Source organism: Hypanus sabinus, chromosome 14 (assembly GCF_030144855.1).
Source record: "Hypanus sabinus isolate sHypSab1 chromosome 14, sHypSab1.hap1, whole genome shotgun sequence".
Classification (NCBI taxonomy): domain Eukaryota; kingdom Metazoa; phylum Chordata; class Chondrichthyes; order Myliobatiformes; family Dasyatidae; genus Hypanus; species Hypanus sabinus.
Window position 1 is genome coordinate 107478087 of NC_082719.1, and position 20469 is coordinate 107498555.

Here is a 20469-nt window from a genome sequence, read left to right on the forward strand (position 1 = left end):
TTCACTGTCACGTGGCACAGGCAGTAATCCTGAGATTACTACCTTTGAGGTCCTGCTTCTCAACTTCTTTCCTAACCCCCTGTAGTCTGTTTTCTCATTGAGCATTTTATTTAGAGATCAGTCACGGAACAGGCCCTTCCGGCCCAAGGAGTTGCTCTGTCCACTAACCCACCTATTTAACCCCAGCCTAATCACGGGACAATTTACAACGAGCAATGAACTTATTACCTGGTCTGTCTTTGTACAGTGGGAGGAAACCGGAGCACCATGAGCAAACCCAGGTGCAGATGGGAAAAACACTTCTCCTTCTGACCTTAGTTGTGACTATTGTGCAGTGTTTCTCTAAGGTAGTTCTACCACTGGGGACCACGGTAGCATTGCAGTTCCTGCGACCCTATTACATCTTGGGGAGTCGGAGTTCGGAGTTCAATCCTGGCATCCTCTGCAAGAAGTCTGTATGTCCTCCCCATGGAATGTGTGGGTTTTCTCCAAGTGCTTTGGTTTCCTCCCACAGTCCAAGGACATACCAGTTAGTAGTTTAGTTAACCATTGTAAATTGTCCTGTGATTAGGCTTGGGTGAATGAGGAGTTGCTGGGTGATGGGGCTTGATGGCCTGGAAGGGCCTGTTCAGTGCTGGCTGACTAAATAAAAGGAAAAGGCATAACTCCAACTTGTGATACTGGTTCACAAGCACATTAAAGGTGTTCTCCCCTGTTCTTTTCAAACAGGATTCCAGTTCAGGAACATCTCTCCACCCAGAGGTAAACCAGTGTGGAATGATCCCAGAAAAACACGTGAACAGTGGACTGGTGCTTTAAGGAAGTACAAGGTGACCCTGAACCACAGGTTCACTGAGTCTGCCGTCAGCAGGAGAGCCCCATATTCTGGTGAGTAATCTTTGTGGTCCATGAACCAAATCGGATGGATTGCACAAATGTGATGAGTATGCGTGCAGCTGATTCATTGCGGGGTAAATCGATCGATCGCAGGATGAATCGATTGATCGCGTGGTGAACCGATTGAGCCTCCTACGTACGCAGGCTCTCTCTTCGAGCAGGTTTTTGAGTGTGGATGTCTCTGATTCAGTGGACTTGGGTCATCACTCCTGCACTGTAATATAACAGGCATGAACCATTACTAACGTAACTCAGTAGAAACACTTAATCCTACTTCTCCATTGTTGTTCCTGCTGTACAGCTGTTCTGGGCACTTTCTTTGAAGTAATATCACAATAGGCAATGTTCATTAACACGGACCCCTGTATTTACCTCATTCACATTGTGGTGTACAGGAATATGGAGCATTCCAGCACAGTACAGTGCTGACTTCTTAACCTACTCTGAGATCAATCTAATCCTTCCCTCCCACACACACATCCATTTTTCTACAATCCATGTGCCTATCTAAGAGTTTCTTAAATGCTCCTAATTTATCTGTCTCTACCACATCCTCTGGAAGGGTTTTCCACACACCCACCACTCTGTGCTTTTAAAAAAAACCAACAAACAAACAAACTATCTCTAACAACCCATCTATACTTTCCTCTAATCAGATTAAAATGATTCCTCCTTGTATTAAGCATTTCTGCCCTGGGAAAAAGTCTCTGGCTGTCCACTCCATCTATCATGTTGTACACCTCTATCAAGTCACCTCTCATTCCCCCAGCTCGCTCAACCTCTCCTCATAAGGGAATCTCCTCTGCATCCTCTCTGAAGCTCCCACATCCTTCCTATAATGAGGCAACTAGAACTGAACACAATATTCCAAGAAAATTAGTCAAGCTCTCTGATCCGGGATTTCTAATACCTGGAAATATGAGAGAAGGATGGATCCAGGGTGTGGATGCTGAGAATCAACAAGGATTCCCAGGATTTGCAGGTTGTCTCTACTTGGGAGGGCTTCTGTTGAGACATTCCAGCAAGTCTGGGTGGTAATGGATTGTCATCTGACTGTACATATATACAACGAAATGAAACACTGTTCCTCCAGACCACGGTGCACCCAGATATCTCACACAGCACATGAAACAAAATATTACTGTAAGTTACTAAAATATCATTCAAAATGCATGTGGTGCACAACACAGGTAAACAGTAAACAGCTGGCTATCCTGGTGATGAGACCTCAGTGCTGACAGGGAATTCATTAGTCTCATAGCCTGAGGGAAGAAGCTGCTACCCAGTCAGACATTCCTAGTCCTGAAGCTGCTGTATCTTCTCCCAGACAGGAGTGGGTCAGGGAGATTGTGGGATGGGTGGTAGGGATCCTCAACAATGCTATGGGCCCTTTGTCTATAATGTTCCCAGTAAGTGTCACAAATTGCTGGGAGGGAGACCCTGGTGATCCTCTGTAGGGTTTGCGGTCTGATACTTTGCAGCTTCCGTACTCACAACGATACAGACAGACAGGACACTCGATGGTGCTCCTGTAGAAAGTGTTAGAATGGGGGCGCAAAGCCGTGCACAGTTCAGACTCCTTGCTGCTGATGTTCCAGCGGGTCTGGGTGGTAAGGGAGTGGATCTGAAACAACGTACAGATTTTCAGAGCATTGGAGTGCATGCTGTGTAAGATTCGCTCTGGGGAAAGAAGTTCACATCTGTTCATGTGCTCAAAGCATAGCAGGGTAATGCTTGCACTTTTCACTCCATTTCTCAGTCTGAAGTCACAAAGCGAAGTGAGTGTCTGTGAGTGTTACCCAGTGTGAAACAAAGTCCAACCCTCTGTATTCACAGCACGGACTTCCAAGCCTGGTTCCAGATATAGAGACGGTCGCAGCTGCAAGTTTCCTCAGTACCACTCGCTCAACGACCCTCACCTTTTCAACTACTACCTCAGGAAGTTTGGGTTTCAGGAACAGCCACGCCGTCTTTCTGTATGTCCTTTTGTTTTTCTCAGTAAATAGCAGACAGTGCCAACACTGTGAATCTCCATAAAAGCTGAGCTTTGCTAATATCTGTACAAGTCTTGGAAATGCTGTCAGTGAGTACAGTCACACCAGTCCGACACGTGTCTTTGCACAATTACATGTCCCTAATGTACCTGCCTATATAACTCCCCCACCCCACATCATGTTACACACATCCTTCACTCTCTGTTTCTAAACAAAAGCTGACCTCTGACACCCCCCCCCACTTGCCTCCAGTCACCTTAAAATTATGCCCCCCCCCCCATGTATTAGTCACTTCTGTCTTGGGAAAAAGGCAAAGGGAACTATATAAAGCATCCTTCTGCCTAAAGTGGAATTTTCCTGGAGGCCAGCCATTTTAATTCCAAACCCCATTCCCATTCCAGCATATCAGACAACAGCCTCCTCTTCTGCCCTGATGAGGCCACCCTCATATTACTTCTAGGTAGCCCCAAACCTGATGGCATGAGCATTGATTTCTCCAACTTCTGGAATTTTCCCCTTTTCTTTTACTCTTCTATTCCCCACTCCGACCTCTTATCTCTTCTCCTTATCTACCTATCACCTCCCCCAGTACCTCTCCTCCTTCCCTTTCTCCCATGGTCCACTCTCCTCTCCTATCAGATTCCTTCTTCTCCAGCCCTTTCCTTTTCCCCCAATCACCTCCCAGCTTTTACTTAATCTGGCCACTTGGCTTCACCAATCATCTCCCAGCTTTTACTTAATCTGGCCACTTGGCTTCACCAATCATCTCCCAGCTTGTCTGCCTTCCCCTTCACCATCTTCTTATTCTGGCATCTTCCACCTTCCTTTCCAGTCTCATCCCGAAATGTTGACATTTCATTTCCATAGGTGCTGCCTGACTTGCTGAGTTCCTCCAGCACTTTGTGTGTGTTGCTCTGGATTTCTAGCATCTGCAGAATCTTTTGTTTATGATATAAAATATAGTAGCTTGACTACACAAATATCTTTGCACTTTGGGAATAAAGAGAAACTCCCGTCTCCTTGGCTGATGTAATGCATTGAACAGAATTCATCCAAATGCCAAAATATATCTGGCCCATGGATAGAATGTGCTTGAAAGACTGAATGGCCTTTTGCTGTTCTCTGTGTTAGTCTTGTGCCTGGGTTACCCTGAAATTATTTTTCATTGCTTTTCCAGTTAATTTAATGTGACATAAATCAGTCTTTTATGAAACTGAGTGTTACTTTCACGTGATTTTCAGAACTCCAGAAGCGTACTGCTTCCACAATCATCAAACTCGAGGCGTGACCTGTCCAGGACTGGATCCCAAGCAGACGGTGATGTTTTGTACAAAGTGACGGTACAAACAGGCAAGAAAAGGGAAGCAGGGACTGATGCCAAGGTGACATTATATAGATCTCTTAATATTGGATAAGTAGTCCTCACTTGCATGTCTTATGAGGATATGAGGAACAGGTTTAATATTACTGGCATGTGTTGTGAAATGTGTTTTGTTTTGCAGCAGGACAATGTAATAAATAATAAGTAACTGTGAATGACAACAAGGAGTATCTCAAAAATAAATAAGTTAAGTAGTGCACGAAGAGAAACAGATGAGTGGGTGACTGTAATAGAATAGGTTGAGCACGCTCAGGCTTTCCTCTTGGGAGCGAAGTGGGGTGAGAGGTGATGACAGAGGTGTACAAGATGGTAAGAGGCACAGACTGAGTGAAGAGGCAGGAATTTTTCCCAAGGCGGAAGTGGTTAATCCTGGGTCATTACTTTAATGTGATTGGAAGGAAGTATCGGGGGGATGTCAGGGATAAGTTTATAACAGAGAGAGTAGAGTGGTGGGTGTGTGGAACGCAGTGCTAGGGACATTTGAGATCCTCTTGGGTACTCAAATGTTTGGATGGCATACAAAGGGAGGCCTGTGTGGGAGGGAAGGGTTCGATTGATCTTGGAGTCAGTTAAAGGTTGGCACAACATCATGGACCGAAGGGCCTGTTCTGTGCTGTTCTATGCTTTATGGTATCTCAGGGTAAGAACCTAACCTTTAGGAGGGTGGTTCAGAATGCCACATTTTTCATCTCGATTCACACATCCTCTATTGAAAACTCATTTTCTCTTTGGTGCTTGCATCTGTGGTAATGTTTTGGGTGGGTTATCTGGGGAGATAATTGATAGTAATATTACTGTAGATGTTTGCACCTGTGGTGACGTTCGGCGTTTGCACCTGTGGTGACGTTCGGCGTTTACACCTGTGGTGACATTAGACGTTTACACCTGTGGTGACATTAGGCGTTTGCACCTGTGGTGACGTTCGGCGTTTACACCTGTGGTGACATTAGGCGTTTACACCTGTGGTGACGTTCGGCGTTTACACCTGTGGTGACGTTCGGCGTTTGCACCTGTGGTGACATTAGGCGTTTACACCTGTGGTGACGTTCGGCGTTTACACCTGTGGTGACGTTCGGCGTTTGCACCTGTGGTGACGTTCGGCGTTTACACCTGTGGTGACATTAGGCGTTTACACCTGTGGTGACGTTCGGCGTTTACACCTGTGGTGACGTTCGGCGTTTGCACCTGTGGTGACATTAGGCGTTTACACCTGTGGTGACGTTCGGCGTTTACACCTGTGGTGACGTTCGGCGTTTGCACCTGTGGTGACGTTCGGCGTTTGCACCTGTGGTGACGTTCGGCGTTTACACCTGTGGTGACATTAGGCGTTTACACCTGTGGTGACATTAGACGTTTACACCTGTGGTGACATTAGGCGTTTGCACCTGTGGTGACGTTCGGCGTTTACACCTGTGGTGACGTTCGGCGTTTACACCTGTGGTAATGGTTTGGATGGGTTACATTGGGGGTGAAGTAGATAATTGAGAGTAATGCTTGTTTTTGCTGATCAGGCTTTATCACACAATCTCATCATAAGTTTTAATATGAATTCTCATCAATAGACATGATTGCAATGGCTTTTTCTTTTATGGAATCAAACCTTAATGATAGTAGCTTGCTCACGAGATTCAGTTTTCAATACCGGTATTCGAGTTATGTGTCTAGTAGCAATCCTGTTCCCTGCTATTATGAAGGAAAAAGTGCCAGGCAAGCTGAAAGGTCTTAAGGTGGATAAGTCACCTGGACCAGATGGACTACATCCCAGAGTCCAGAGAGAGGTTGCTGAAGAGATAATGGATGCATTGGTCATGATCTTTCAAGAATAACTTGATTCTAGCATGGTCCTGGAGGAATGGAAAATTGCAAATGTCACTCCATTCTTTTAGGAGGGAGGATGACTAAAGCAGAGGTCACCAACCTTTTTTGCACCACAGACCGGTTTAATATTGACAATATTCTTGCGGACTGGCCGATGATGGGGGGGTTGTTGTGGGTGTTAATCATGACCAGAAAGTAGGTGATAAATCAACTATAAATCACTTATAAGTGGCTAATGCACTCAATTTCGTTTCTAAAAGGGTTTATCTAAAGATTTTAATATTAAACACACAGTGCATATTTTCCTCGTATGAACATATAAAATCATTAAAACACACCAATATCGCTGAATCAGTGGCAAACCTGGGCTTGTTTCCCTGCAACAAGACGGTCCCATCGTAGGCTGATGGGAATACAGTGATACTCAAAGGGGGTTCCTTATGTCCAGTCTATTCTGCAATTTAGTTTTCCCGGTTCTCTGCATTTGCTTTTGTCCCGCTTGCTCATATTTTTTTCACTCAAAAAAACTCAACAGGTTTGTCTTTAAGTGCGGGGTGCTTGGACTCAAGATATTGAAGCAGTTTTGAGGGCTTCATTGCCTCATTAGACAGCCTCCAGGCCCGAACTGCAGCCTCCCGCTCGACTGCTGCCGGACGCCTTGGCCAGGTGCGGCTGGTCATGGGTGGGGTGAGAGGACAAGGTCAGGGTCGGAGGTCCCTGTGCCGGGCCGCGGCGGTCACAGTCCGAAGAGAGCGATCGAGCCAGCGAGGAGTGCGACAGGGCACGCGCCCTCCCCCCTTGTTTGGTAGGGTAGGATCTATCGGCCGACAAAAGTTTGGCTCGAGGGATGACTTTCAGTAGATCGCAGCAAGGTAGCTGCTCTGCTACTTACGAAACCCTGAGCCCGAATTAGGTCGTCTGCGAATATTTTAGCACCGGGTTCCCCACGAACATTCGGTGTGCTAAACAGGTTTAGAGGCGGCGCCCATCTGTCTGCACTCCAGGCTAGTAGCATCAGCACTGCATGTCGGCCGCGCGAGGCAGCCGGTTACCCGAGGCCAACCAGTGATCCCTGGCACGAGGGTGTCACTGCGTTTAGGTGACTGATGACCTCACATGGGTAATGACTTCGCATGTGTTCAACAGTGGGTGTGACAGGGAATGAGGAAAGGTGCTGCTGACTCGTATCGTTTCATATCACCAAATCATATTGTTTCCTCGCGGCCCGGTAGCGCATGCTTTGCAGTGGCTGGGGACCACTGGACTAAAGGACGGAAATTAGGCCAGTTAGCCTAACCTCAGTGTTTGGGAAAGTGTTGGAGTTTATTATTAGAGATGAGGTTTTGGGATACTTGGAGAATAATGATAAAATAAGTCAAAGTCAGAGCTGGTTTCTGTGAAGGGAAATATTGCCTGACAAATCTGTTGGAGTTCTTCAAGGAAGTAACAAGCAGGATGGACAGAGGAGAGGTAGTGGATGTCATTTACTTGGATTTAAAGAAGGCATTTGATAAGGTGCCATATACAAGGCTGCTTAACAACATAAAATCCTATGGCGTTACAGAAGGGATACTGGCATGGACAGAGGAATGGCTGACAGGCAAGAGGCAGTGAGTGGGAATAAAGGGGTCTTTTTCTGGTTGGCTGCCAGTGACGAATGGTGTTCCTCAGGGGTCAGTATTGGGACTGCTATTTTTCACATTGTCAGTGATTTAGATAATGGGATTGATGGCTTTGTGGCAAAGTTTGTGGGTGATACGAAGAAAGGTGAAGGGGTAGGTAGTGCTGAGGAAGCAATGCCATTGCAGCAGGACTTAAGACAAATTGGAAGAACTTGGAGCGAAGGAAGATGAGAGGTGACCTAATAGAGGTGTATAAGATGATCAGAGGCATTGATTGTGTAGACAGTCAGAGGCTTTTCCCCATTACTGAAATGGCTAGCACGAGAGGGCATAGTTTTAATGTGCTTAGTATTAGGTACAGAGGAGATGTCAGGGGTAAGTTTTTTTTATGCAGAGAGTGGTGAGTGCGTGGAATGGACTGCTGGCGATGGTGGTGGAGGGGAAAATGATAGGCTCTTTTAAGAGACTTCTGGATGGATACTTGGAGCTTAGAAAAATGGAGGGCTATGGGTAACCCTAGGAATTTCTAAGGTAAGGGCATGTTCAGCACAACTTTGTGGTCCAAAGGGCCTGTATTGTGCTGTAGGTTTTCTATGTTTCTGTAATGGGTAAAAAGAGTGGCAGATGGAGCATAGTGTTGGGAAATGTATGAAAATGCATTTTGGTAAAAGGAACAATAGTGTGGACTGTTATCTAAATGGAGAGAAGTTTCAATGATGGAATGGAGGAGCAGACTCAGTGGGCTGAATGGCCTAATTCTGCACCTATGTCGTATAGTCCTGTGGTCTTACACTGTCAGTAGAATGTGCCTTTTTCTAGCATAGGTGAATTTTTGGAAATTCCAGTAGTTGCCAAAAAAATAGGATTTTACTAAGGTATCAGTGAATTAATTTTAATATTGTGCTGAATACATAAATAATTCCAGTTGTATGAACATGACAATATGCACAAGCACTTCATTATTCTTCCTAAGCCTCCGTTGTTTTTGAATTTAGAATTTAATTGCATCAATGCTTCTGGGCCTGTACTCACTGGAGTTTTGAAGAATGATGAGGAATCTCATTGAAACATACTGCATATTGAAAGGTCTGGATAGAGTGGATATGGAGAAGATGTTTCCTGCATTCTGGGAGTCTTGGACCAGAGGGCATAGTCTCAGTGTAAAGGGATTCCATTTAGAATGGAGATGAGGAGGAATTTCTTTCACCAGAGGGTGGTGGATCTGTGGAATTCATTGCCACAGGCAGCTGTGGAGGTCAAGTCATTGAGTATGTTTAAAGCAGAGGTGATGGGTTCTTGCTTTGTCAGGATGTAAAAGGTTACAGGGAGAAGACAGGAGAATGAGGTTGAGGGGGATAATAACTTAGTCATGATGGAATGGCAGAGCATTCTCGATAGGATGATGTTCCTGCATCTTATGGTTTTATAACAATGTACATCTTTTGTGAAGTAAACTGACTGGCAGGAAATGGGGAAATGTGAAAGCTAATGCCACTTTGTCATCATGACCCAGTCCATCCCATATGTTAACTTGGGATGTTATTGCTTTGATTGGAAACATCAATTACATCATCCCTTGCCAATGTTTAAATAGAACAGACTTTCAAAATTATAGCTGAAAATATAGTGAACAGCAAGTCAGACAGCATTTTGTGGATAGAGAAACTGAATTAATGTTTTGATTCACTGAAGTTTAATTAGAAACCTGCTGAAAGATCTCTGAGCTACATTAATGCAGTATCTATCTACAGAGATGCTGCTGGGCCTACTGAGCATTTTCTACTTTATTTCAGATTTCCAGTATCTGCAGTAATTTTCTTTTGTTTTTACTCAGAATGTTTACAGTTTGCTTCTTTGCCAAGTTGTAAACCACTACACTTTTTATGTTCTTGATCTCTTCTCTAAATACAGTGTATTCTGGTTAATTGGTCCAAAGATTAACCAGGGCATCTTATTTGGGACACTATTGGCTTAATTGGGGCAGGCAATTGTTGACAAAAATTTCTAACCAGTGTCAGTCACATGCACTTGTATGGCTGTCAGACACTACCCCATGCTTAAAGTGGCCAGTTTTTAAATAGCATTACTTATGTGTGTTCGTGTTCAAAAAGCAGTGATTTTTGTTACTGATATTTGGTGAGAAATAAGCAGGAAGACAATTCAGAACTGCTTTACTCATTGTGGGTTCAAGCATTATATACCTACTCATTGTGGGTTCAAAGCTTGCAGGGAGATTTATGCCGGTTAGAGGAATGGGCTGAACGTTGGCAGAAGGATTTTAATGCTGAGAAGTGTGAGGTTCTACATTTTGGCAGGAATAATCCAAATAGAACATACAGGGTAAATGGTAGGGCATTGAGGAATGCAGTGGAACAGAGAGATCTAGGAATAACAGTGCATAGTTCTCTGAAGGTGGGAGTCTCATGTAGATAGGGTGGTGAAGAAGGCTTTTGGAACGCAGGCCTTTATAAATCAGAGCGTTGAGTACAGAAGTTGGGATGTAATGTTAAAATTGTACAAGGCATTGGTAAGGCCAAATTTGGAATATTGTTTACAGTTCTGGTCACCGAATTATAGGAAAGGTATCAATAAATTAGAGAGAGTGCAGAGACGATTTACTAGGATGTTACCTGGGTTTCAGCAATTAAGTTACAGAGAAAGGTTGAACAAGTTAGGTCTCTATTCATTGGAGCGTAGAAGGTTGAGGGGGGATTTGATCGAGGTATTTAAAATTTTGAGAGGGATAGATAGAGTTGACGTGAATAGGCTGTTTCCATTGAGAGTAAGGGAGATTCAAACGAGAGGATTTGAGAGTTAGGGGGCAGAAGTTTAAGGGAAACACGAGGGGGTATTTCTTTACTCAGAGATTGATAGCTGTGTGGAATGAGCTTCCTGTAGAAGTAATAGAGGCCAGTTCAGTTGTGTCATTTAAGGTAAAATTGGATAGGTATATGGACAGGAAAGTAGTGGAGGGTTATGGGCTGAGTGCGGGTAGGTGGGATTAGGTGAGATTAAGAGTTCGGCACGGACTAGGAGGGCCGAGATGGCCTGTTTCCGTGCTGTGATTGTTATATGGTTATATGGCTATGGCAACTATAGGCCTGTTAGCTTAACATCTGTAGTCAGGAAAATGCTTGAAGCTGTCATTAAGGAAGAAACAGTGAAACATTTAGTAGGGAGTGGTTCCATTAGACAGACGCAGCATGGATTCAGAAAGGGTAGGTCCTGTTTGACAAACTTACTGGAGTTCTTTGAGGACATAATGAGTGCAGTGGATAGAGGGGAACAGGTGGATGTCGTACACTTGGATTTCCAGAAGGCGTTCGATAAGGTGCCGCACAAGAGACTTATAAATAAAATATGGATGCATGGAGTTGGAGGAAGTGTATTGGCATGGATAGTGGACTGGTTAACCGATAGAAGGCAGAGAGTTGGTGTAAATGGGTGTTTCTCCGGTTGGCAGTCAGTGGTGAGTGGGGTGCTGTAGGAGTCGGTGCTGGGCCCGCGGCTGTTTACCATTTACAGTGATGCTTTGGAAGAGGGGACTGAGTTTAGCATAGCAAAATTTGCTAATGACACTAAACTGAGTGGAAAAGCAATTTGTACAGAGGATGTGGAGAGACTGCAGAGGGATATAATTAGGTTAAGTGAGTGGGTCAAGGTCTGACGGATGGAATACAACATTGGTAAATGCGAGATCATCCACTTTGGAAAGAATAATAGAAGAGCAAATTATTATTTAAATGGTGAAGGATTGCAGAATGCTGTTGTGCAGAGGGACTTGGGAGTGCTTGTTCATGAATCACAAAAGGTTGTCTTGCAGGTACAACAGGTTATTAGGAAGGCAAAAGGAATGTTGGCCTTCATTGCTAGAGGGATTGAATTTAAGAACAGGGAGGTTATGCTGCAACTATACAGGGTACTGGTGAGGCTGCACCTGGAGTACTGTGTGCAGTTCTGGTCTTCATACTTGAGGAGGGATATACTGGCTTCGGAGGCAGTGCAGAGGAGGTTCACCAGGTTGATTCCAGAAATGAAGGCGTTAACCTATGAGGAGAGATTGAGTCGCCTGGGACTATACTCTCTGGAATTCAGAAGAATGAGAGGGGATCTAATAGAAACATACAAAATTTTGAAAGAGATAGATAAGATCGAAGTAGGAAAGTTGTTTCCATTGGTAGGTGAGACTAGAACTAGGGGACATTGCCTCAAGATTCAGGGGAGAAGATTTAGGATGGAGATGAGAAGAAACTGTTTTTCCCAGAGAGTGGTGAATCTGAGGAATTCTCTGCCCAGGGAAGCAGTTGAGGCTTCTTCACTAAATATATTTAAGATACAGTTTGATAGATTTTTACATATTAGGGGAATTAAGGGTTATGGGGAAAAGGCAGGTAGATGGAGCTGAGTTTACGGACAGATCAGCCATGATCTTATTGAATGGCAGGACAGGCTCGATGGGCCAGATGGCCAACGCCTGCTCCTATTTCTTATGTATTCAGACTTGGAGATGCCAGAGACAGGTAAAAGTCAAAATGAAACAATTTCACTACTTCAACAAGTTAAAAACTCTGAAGAATTTGAAATTGATGATAATCATCTTGAATGCTGCAATGAAAATGAAGATTTGGGGGATTCAATCATTGAAGGCATTGCATGAAGGCAGCCCATTATCTACACTAGGTGTCTGTGCTGATATTGTTCATTTATAGACAATCAAAAGAACACAGCAGAGTACACTGGATGAATTCATCCTTTGATAAATATTTGGAACTAATACACAACTTGTACTACTGTAGTATTAGTCGTGTTCTAATTTGTTCTGTATTTCATTTAAATACATAACATATTACTCAGTTATATCTTTTTAACCATTTCCTTGAAACCGGCTAATTGGGACAGTCATTTAATTGAGCCAAAATGTACTGGTCCTGATACGTCTCAGTTAATTGGAATCCACTGTACTTGTGTACTATTATGGTTTGCTTGTTATCGGTGATTTAATTCTAAATTTAGAGTGAATTATGAAACATCGTAAAGTGAGGATACTTAAAATTAGATTGTAAATTAGAGCATTATATAAAAAAATTTCAAATTTTCTTTAACATTGTTCAAAGAAGAGCCTTCTTTACCTTGTGTTGGGGAATAAAAAGCAGAATCACTGAAGGAACCCCTTAAAAACACGTCAGACAATCCTCAAACCCTGCCTATTGCACAGCATCACCCCACAATCCTTTTTGCCACCAATTTCATATCTTTGTCCAGATCTATCTCCACTCATACCTGACCTCTCCTAAGCTCAAATCTGACCCAACCTGTCCAACGCTGAAATCAGATTTGACTTCTCCAATGCTCATTTTGGAACCAATGCTTTCGAGACTGAGTTCGGAGTGGTTAAGTCTGAGAGCTATAGGAAACTCTTGCTGTTTCATTTCCTTTAGTCCATCCACATTCACTTGCTTTTTGTCTTCTGCTAACATTGTAAAAGATCCTTTCATGTTTGTAACTGTTGGGCTTTCTTCAGGAGGCTGTTGTGAGGTGACTGAGCTGACCTCCAAAGGATTACTGCACAGCATGTTGTCTGCCATTTTCTTCTGATCTCTGTGGACCATGGGTTTGAATTCTGTCAGCTGCTCCTGGGGCCCAGTTTCCATGCCACAGCTCTGAGTTGGGTTTCCAGGAGGGCTTTGATCAGCCTCAGCATCTACATGGCTTTCATTAGATTTCAAGCCTTCACATTTATTCAAAGTTGGTTTCTTGTGTCTACATCCTGATCTGATTTTTGAAGTTTGCTCCTGACTGAACTCTGCTAATGGCAATGCTTCATGTTCGATTTCCCTTTCATTTTCATTCAAACCAGTTCGTTTTAACTCCAGAACTCCTGCTAGGGAATTCTTCTGCCATCTTCTGCTTTCAGCAGTGAGAAGACTTATTCGTGTCAGGTCTTCTCTGCCCCCGTTGGGTGTGACTGGGACATCTAGTTTCTTTGGATCAGGTCCAGATATGGTAGCACTCTTCTGACGACTGCTCGTTGCAAGTTCTTGCTGACCTGATTTCTTCACATCTTCTTCAGAACTCCACAGATCAGAGATTGCAGAAAGACTGCCATGAGTACCAGGCTCAGTCGGACTGATAGGTGACCAGCCTGCATTACGACTCTGATGGGTGGGGCTACTTTGGAGCCTGATCTCTGAGTGATCTTCCCTCTGAACCGGGTTAACTGCAGGGGAATAGTTAACCGAAACTCCAGTGGCACTTTCATTGAGGCAGAGCTCCACACGGTAGCCCGGCTTTGACAATTCTGAGTTGCCTCTAGACAGTGCGACTAGAAGGCTGCCCTGAGATGTTTCAGCTATGGAGATAGTTCCCTGTTTGACATCTATAATGCCACCGAGATATTGTTGTTCAATAGAATTCCTTTGAATTCCTGCAGTGTTCACTGCCGAAGCATTTTCCTGGTAATTTCCTGCAGACAGACTAACTTGGTTTGACTTTCTCAGCTCCATACTTTGTCTAGGTGTGACGTCTACAGGACTACCCAAATATGACGATCTTGCATCTTCTGCTGTGGCTGGTTCTGGTCTGAATGTAATAACACTCCCCTGATGACTGGTTGCACCAGGATTCTTCAGGCCTGACTGCATTATTTCTGTAAGCGGTCTGCAGGAAGATGGGACTACACCAGGGAGTTCAGACATCTGAGTTGAAGGACTGCCTGCTTTATGACTACCTTCAAGTTTAAGAGGCAGAGTCGAAACCTCTGTAGAATTATCATTGGGGCTGATATGGGTGAGATGATGTTTCTGCTTAAACTCCATCTGAGTCTCACTGAGGGCAATATTTCCACAGTTATGAGATATTGATAGTTCTGCATCATCGCCACTCGTAAAGCTCTCCTGAGAGCGTTCCAATACTGGGTAATATCCTTGCTCAGCTTCTATAGTACCAGATGGGGTTGACGTGCTCTGTGCTCTGGAATTCCCAGGGAATCTAACCATTGTAACACCCTCTTCATAGGGAGTCCTCTGATACCTTCCTTCAACAAAACAATCAACCTCCAACCTTCTCAACTCAGTGCTCCCCTTGGCAATAACATGTGCATCAAGGTGTATATTTGATATCTTCTGATCTTCTCCAGAAGTTGGTTCTGGTTGGCTTGTAAGGGTGCTCCCCTGATAGTTGACTGTCTCAAGGCTCCTCAGTTCTGACTTCTTCACCTCTTCATCAGAACTCAAGGGAGACAAGGCTGCTTCAAAGCTATTGTCCAATGCCAACATAGACGGTCTCCTGAGATAAGGTTTGAACTTCATGGGGCTGTTGTCATGCCTGAGCTCTGTATTGCACCTCTGGGTTGTATCTGTTCCAGGAATGTGTTCAGCTTTGTCCCCCAGCTGTCCCACGTGCAGGTGGACACTCACAGGGTGCTGCCACTCTGAGTGTTTTGCATCATTTCCAGATGCAACATGTGGAGGATTTTCCTCACATGCAGGAAGTTCACCTTGGTTGTTCTCCACAATGCCGGGCATATTTAATTCATTTAGCTGCTCTTCAGAATTCCCATGGGATATAACTGTCATAAGAGATTCTTCGGAAATGACTTCCAAAGGGCTCCACTGGTAGATTCTAGATGTAGGACTGAGAAATGCCAGGGTTCTTGGATCAATGGTCCCTTTCTGTGTAACGTTGGCAGAAGCACACTGGTCAGGGTCTTCTCCAGTCAGTGCAATCAGACTCTTCAAATTTAGATTCTTCATTTCTTCATTAGTACTCCAGGAAGGTGAGGCTGCATGAAGATTTCCTTCAGAAAGCATGGCAGAATGGCTCCCTGATGCTGCAACAGTTTCAGGGTTGAACAGAGTTTCACTGAGTTCAGTGTGACTCATCTCAATCATGTCCTGCCCAGCACTGTGTTTCGGTTCGCTGCATGCCGAACCACGCATCGGGTTTGCTGTATCACTGGAGGTTAGTCGGCTCCCTCGGTCATCTCCAGGAGGAACCTCAACATCTTCCTGATCATTTTCTACCACAGAAGTGTTCTCTTGTTTAATCTCTGATTTGATTCTAGCAACGTTCTCCGGACCCCTGACTGTTCCAGGGGGATGCAGATCCGATTTCTTCATTTCCTCACTGAGGCTGCTCTGGGAACGTCTCCCTAACGATGAGGCTGACCTAAAACCACCTGCAGGACTGAGACCCACTGGGTCCACTTGCGGCTTGGCCATGGTAACACTCACATTGAACTCTGTGTGAATCCTTTGTTGTTCATTTACCACAGGAGCAGGTTTGGATTTGTTGTCTGTTTGATTCGCATTGAACGCAACACTTTCAGAGAACATCGCTGAGTTATCTCCAGAAGTAACCTCAGCAGTATTTTTCTGAGGCTTCTGCAATATGAAAATCTCTTTGTCAATATCTTGGAGATCTTGCTGCTCACCGACGTTCCCATGGTGTTTTCCTGTGGCAAGGCTTTCTTTATCACTGACATCCAAAGGATTCTCCTGATCTTTTCTTTCTGTGAGACTATTAAGATTTGGTCCTTTCAGACTGCCACACTCCTGAAGTATGATATCTACAGAATCATCTACATTTGATATCCCATTATCTTGCCCAGGGGGTGTTCCTGGTCTCTCCGGATGACTATTTTTTCTGGGATTCTGTAGATCTGTCATTTTCTCTGTCTCAGAGGAGCTCAACATGGGTGAGCCTACACCAAGACTTCTCCCAGAATCCATTGCTGAAGGACTATCTGGTGGTGAGCCTGCTTTGGAATTGTCTTCAGATTTAACCGAGGGCTCCTCCTGAGGCCTGAGCTTTATTGCACTCTTGTAGAGTTTAACCATGATGTTCAGTCCTTCTTCTCCAAGATGTTCAATTGCCATGTTGACACCCAGCCCACTGGCCTGATCACTACTTGTAGGAGAATGACTAAGAGTTCTGCTTTTCCCAGATTCCATTGCTCTCCCATGATATGTGGTAGAGTCAAAATGACCTCTATGAGACCCTATTATATTATTAGTAGTAGCCTGCATTTCTGTTCGAGAACCTTCAGCTTTGGCTACATTACATGGCTGAGGAATGACAATTACTGGAGTAATACAATTTGATTTCCTTGGGCAATTACTGTGATCTGTGGGATATAGGATTGGTACAGGGTCATCTTTTGGTGGAATTTCAATAAAATCCTTTTTAGGATTGACACTTGGACACTGCAGACTTCCTTTTTCACCGCCTTCTGATAGAGTATTCTTATGGAAACCATCTGATACTCCATTTGCCAAGTGTGGTGTTTTAAAGTCTTTATTGGGGCTCTCCTGATGTCTGGACGTTCTGACATCTAAAATGTTTTTGTTTGGAACGTCAGTGAGGTTTGATCTCTGGTCCTTCTTAGCACCTTGGCATAGTTCAGGTTCAGTAGGTATGTGTTGGAGTCCAGCTTCTTGTGGATCCCTCTGGGCTTTTACTCCCATCTCTCCTCCAGAATCCTCTTCCTGGGTTACTGACTTGGTTTTCTCATAAGAATCCTGTGTAAGATTGATTGTTGACTCTCCAGTTTCTGATCCTAGATTTGGTTCTAATGAATTTGGATTCCCATTAATTTGAGCTGGTGGATGATGAACCAGATTTTCCTGTGGATGTCTTGTGGGAATCTCTTGAGAACCAAACTTCAGGAAGCTTCCTTTTGTATCTGCTTTCAAATGACTTGGAGGAAGAATGACTGTAAGGGAAATATCGATCATTGCCTTTCGACCTTCCTCAGGGTTACTTCCAGGACTGGCTGAACTGATGGTCTCCAGGACTGTGTCCTGAGGTCTGACGGTTACCATGTTCCCAAAGTCTCTGTTGTGCTCACTTTGTTCATCACACTTCAATGCTTCCGCACAGTCAGGGGGGCTGCCAATTGCACCACGCTTCCCACATCCATCTTTTATAAAGTTTCCTTCAGGATACATTCCTACAGAAAGCTTATGGGATTTTATTGTGTCATAGTTCCTGTAGGAAGCACATGGCTTTTGCATACAGTTCAAATGGTTGGGCATTACATTTCCTCCTTCAGCCCTGATCTCTACAGGATTCCCAAGGCTTCCTGTCTTCACAGAGTCAAGTACTCTTGGTTTAATCTGAGATATTTCATTTAGGTTTTGAACATCGACTGACTTGCTTTCAGGTACAAGTTTCCTGGCACTTCCCAGAGGTCTGTCTGCTGTTGGATCAGCCTGAGGATTGATCTCTATAGAATTTCCAAAGGATTTTGTTACTAAAGGACTATCAGGGGTTGGATAATTCAGGTGAACAGCAGAACTGTCTTCATGTCTTGCTGTGATGAAAGTACCATGGGAACCGGCTGCCAAGGGGCTTTCAGGAGTTGTAAGTTCTGCAGCTGTTGTAATGGGTCTGTGGGGTTTGAAGTTGACAGGACTGTATAACTGTAGATTTCTGAACTCATCTGTGGAACCTGGGTATGGTTTAACCATAAAAGGATCCCCAGGTACGGGAGCTGATGGTGAACCAACAAAACTTGGCATCTGCATGTGAGCTTCGGTAGTGGATTGGTGCCTGGCGGTGGCAAGGCGTTCTTCAAAACTTAAATAACTGCTTGGAGCCCCAGTTCCAACAGACCTCCATTGGAATGGTCCTTCTGTCAAATTATCCCAACCTGGAATCTTCAGGTCTGCTCCAGGATAACTGGTGAAAAGCATTGTGACAGGACTATCATGAGGTCTGACCATTAATGGACTGCTGAAGGTTCTCATTGATGCAGGGACCTCAAGCTGTCCAACTGACAAAGGCTTCACACTGGCTGGGACATCAATAGGTCTTTGGAATTGAAAGCTCTCTGTGTCACACGCTGGATTCCAATGACGGCCTAACTGTGTGGGAGTCTCTTGAGTTATAATTGTAGAATCTGCCATTTTCATGGAGTTTAGTGTAGGACATTCTTGCCCTGTTGTTGCATGCCCTTGAGGCATATTTTCAATGGATTCTACTTCATTTCTGAATTCTGAAGGATTCACGTGAACTCTGGCATCTGCAGGAATATCTACACTTGACATCTGCAGGCCCACTTCTTGCTTTCTGAAGGGTCTGACTCCAGTTCCAGCACCTTGGTGAAGCTTTCCTTCCAAAGTATTCCAATGGGGCTCAGCTGGGGTAGGACTAGTTGAGCTCAGTATTCCTACAGGAGGGTTGTTCAACACCATCTGTGGATATCCTCTTGTCACTGCTGGAGACCCAGAAAGGAGACTAGCTGTGGCAAGACTGAACTGATTTGATGTTGGGAAGTCATTTTGCAGATAATTTTGTATGTTAACTGCTGTTGGAGAATGCCATGGTACACGTGTTTCAGGGTTCAATGTTACCAGGCTCTTGGAGAGATTATCCTCTAGAGGGTTTATTATTGTTGGTGCCATCCCTGGGTGTGTCATGTCTGAGGGTTTCACAGCACTGGTCATTATTGACTTGTTGAGGTTCTTTTCATAACTAACTTGAGTCCAGCCTGTTCCATAAAAACCCTGTGCTCCGAGTGCCCATTCAGGACTCCCCATAGGAGGAATGAGAGGTGGATTGACATCAACAGCATTGCTTACACCTGTTTTCCTCAAGATGTCACTGGAAATGTTTCCAGAGCTGGCTGTGAAGTCAATTACCCCTGGTCTGGTAGCTGGATGAAGATTGAGATTCAACGTCCTCTGATTATCAGGGCTCCTGTAGGACGTGGCCATCACCGCATCCTCCTCAGCTCTGATTGCTTCAAGACTAATTTCTGATTTGACTGTGTCGTGGTATTTGTAGTATTCTTTTCTTTCAGGACTCCCATAACTTCTCATTTCCAAGGGGTTTTCAATAGTTGGCATCTTGGGGACTTTAGAGCTTTCTGTGTTCCCATGTGTCGATGAATCCTTGCAGGATGTTCCTGATAAATTGATCTCTTCAGTTAGAATCTTCAACGGAGGGTCTGAAGATGACAACTTAGTTATATCATTGGGACTCCAATGGAGGCCAGAACTTCCCTGATGTTCACCATTGTTTGGATCTCTTTCAGATTTCTGGAACTTCCCTCCTGCAGGGTTCCCATGGGGGCTTGTTTGTGTTGACCTCTCAAGGAGCCTTGCTTCTGCTGAATTCTCATGTCTTCTATTTTCTGTTGATTTTTCAGGGGGTTGACTTTCTACTGAACTTCTAATGGGCTTTATTTCTACCGAACCTCCAAATAATCTTGCTTCTATTGTACTTCCAAGAGGTCTGTCTTCTACTAAATTATCCAGGGGCTTAGATCTGGTTGGATTCCAATTGGACTTAATTTCAAATAGATTCTCAGGAGGGGTTGTTTGCACTTGACTCTTTAGAAACCTTGTTTCTCTTAAACCCCCTGGATCAGAGTTCCCAAGCAGCCTTGTGTCTGTTGGACTTCCCTGGTGCCAGTCATCTCTGGTAACCGTGTGGAGGCTGAATTCCATCTGCTCTCTGGGGATTGTTTGCTTTCTACTACCAAGGGGACTGATTTCCTTTGGACTTCCATGGGACATGACTTCTTCAGGGCTTCTATTGTTTCTTACTTCTGCAGGATTCCCCCAGGGCATGGCCAGTGTATGGCTATCCAAGTTTGAAAGCTGTGAGTTTGTTTCAGGACCTCTTTGAGGTTTTGCTCCAACATGTCTGTTCTGATTTAACTCCATGAGCCAACTGCACTTTGGATCTTTTTTCTAGTGTTCCTATTGGAGTTCTGCTGGTTGACTGAGGCTTGTTCACTGAAGAAACACTC

General features: G+C 44.4%; 1 protein-coding gene across 1 annotated transcript in view; it reads left to right on the forward strand.

Annotated features, from left to right (window-relative positions):
• loxhd1b (lipoxygenase homology PLAT domains 1b) overlaps positions 1 to 20469 on the forward strand; it is a 388496-nt gene that overhangs the window by 15498 nt on the left and 352529 nt on the right. The window contains exons 3-5 of the mRNA XM_059989781.1: positions 730 to 888; positions 2734 to 2873; positions 4133 to 4273. Of these exons, the coding sequence (XP_059845764.1) occupies positions 730 to 888; positions 2734 to 2873; positions 4133 to 4273 (440 nt within the window). The remainder of the gene's footprint in view (positions 1 to 729; positions 889 to 2733; positions 2874 to 4132; positions 4274 to 20469) is intronic.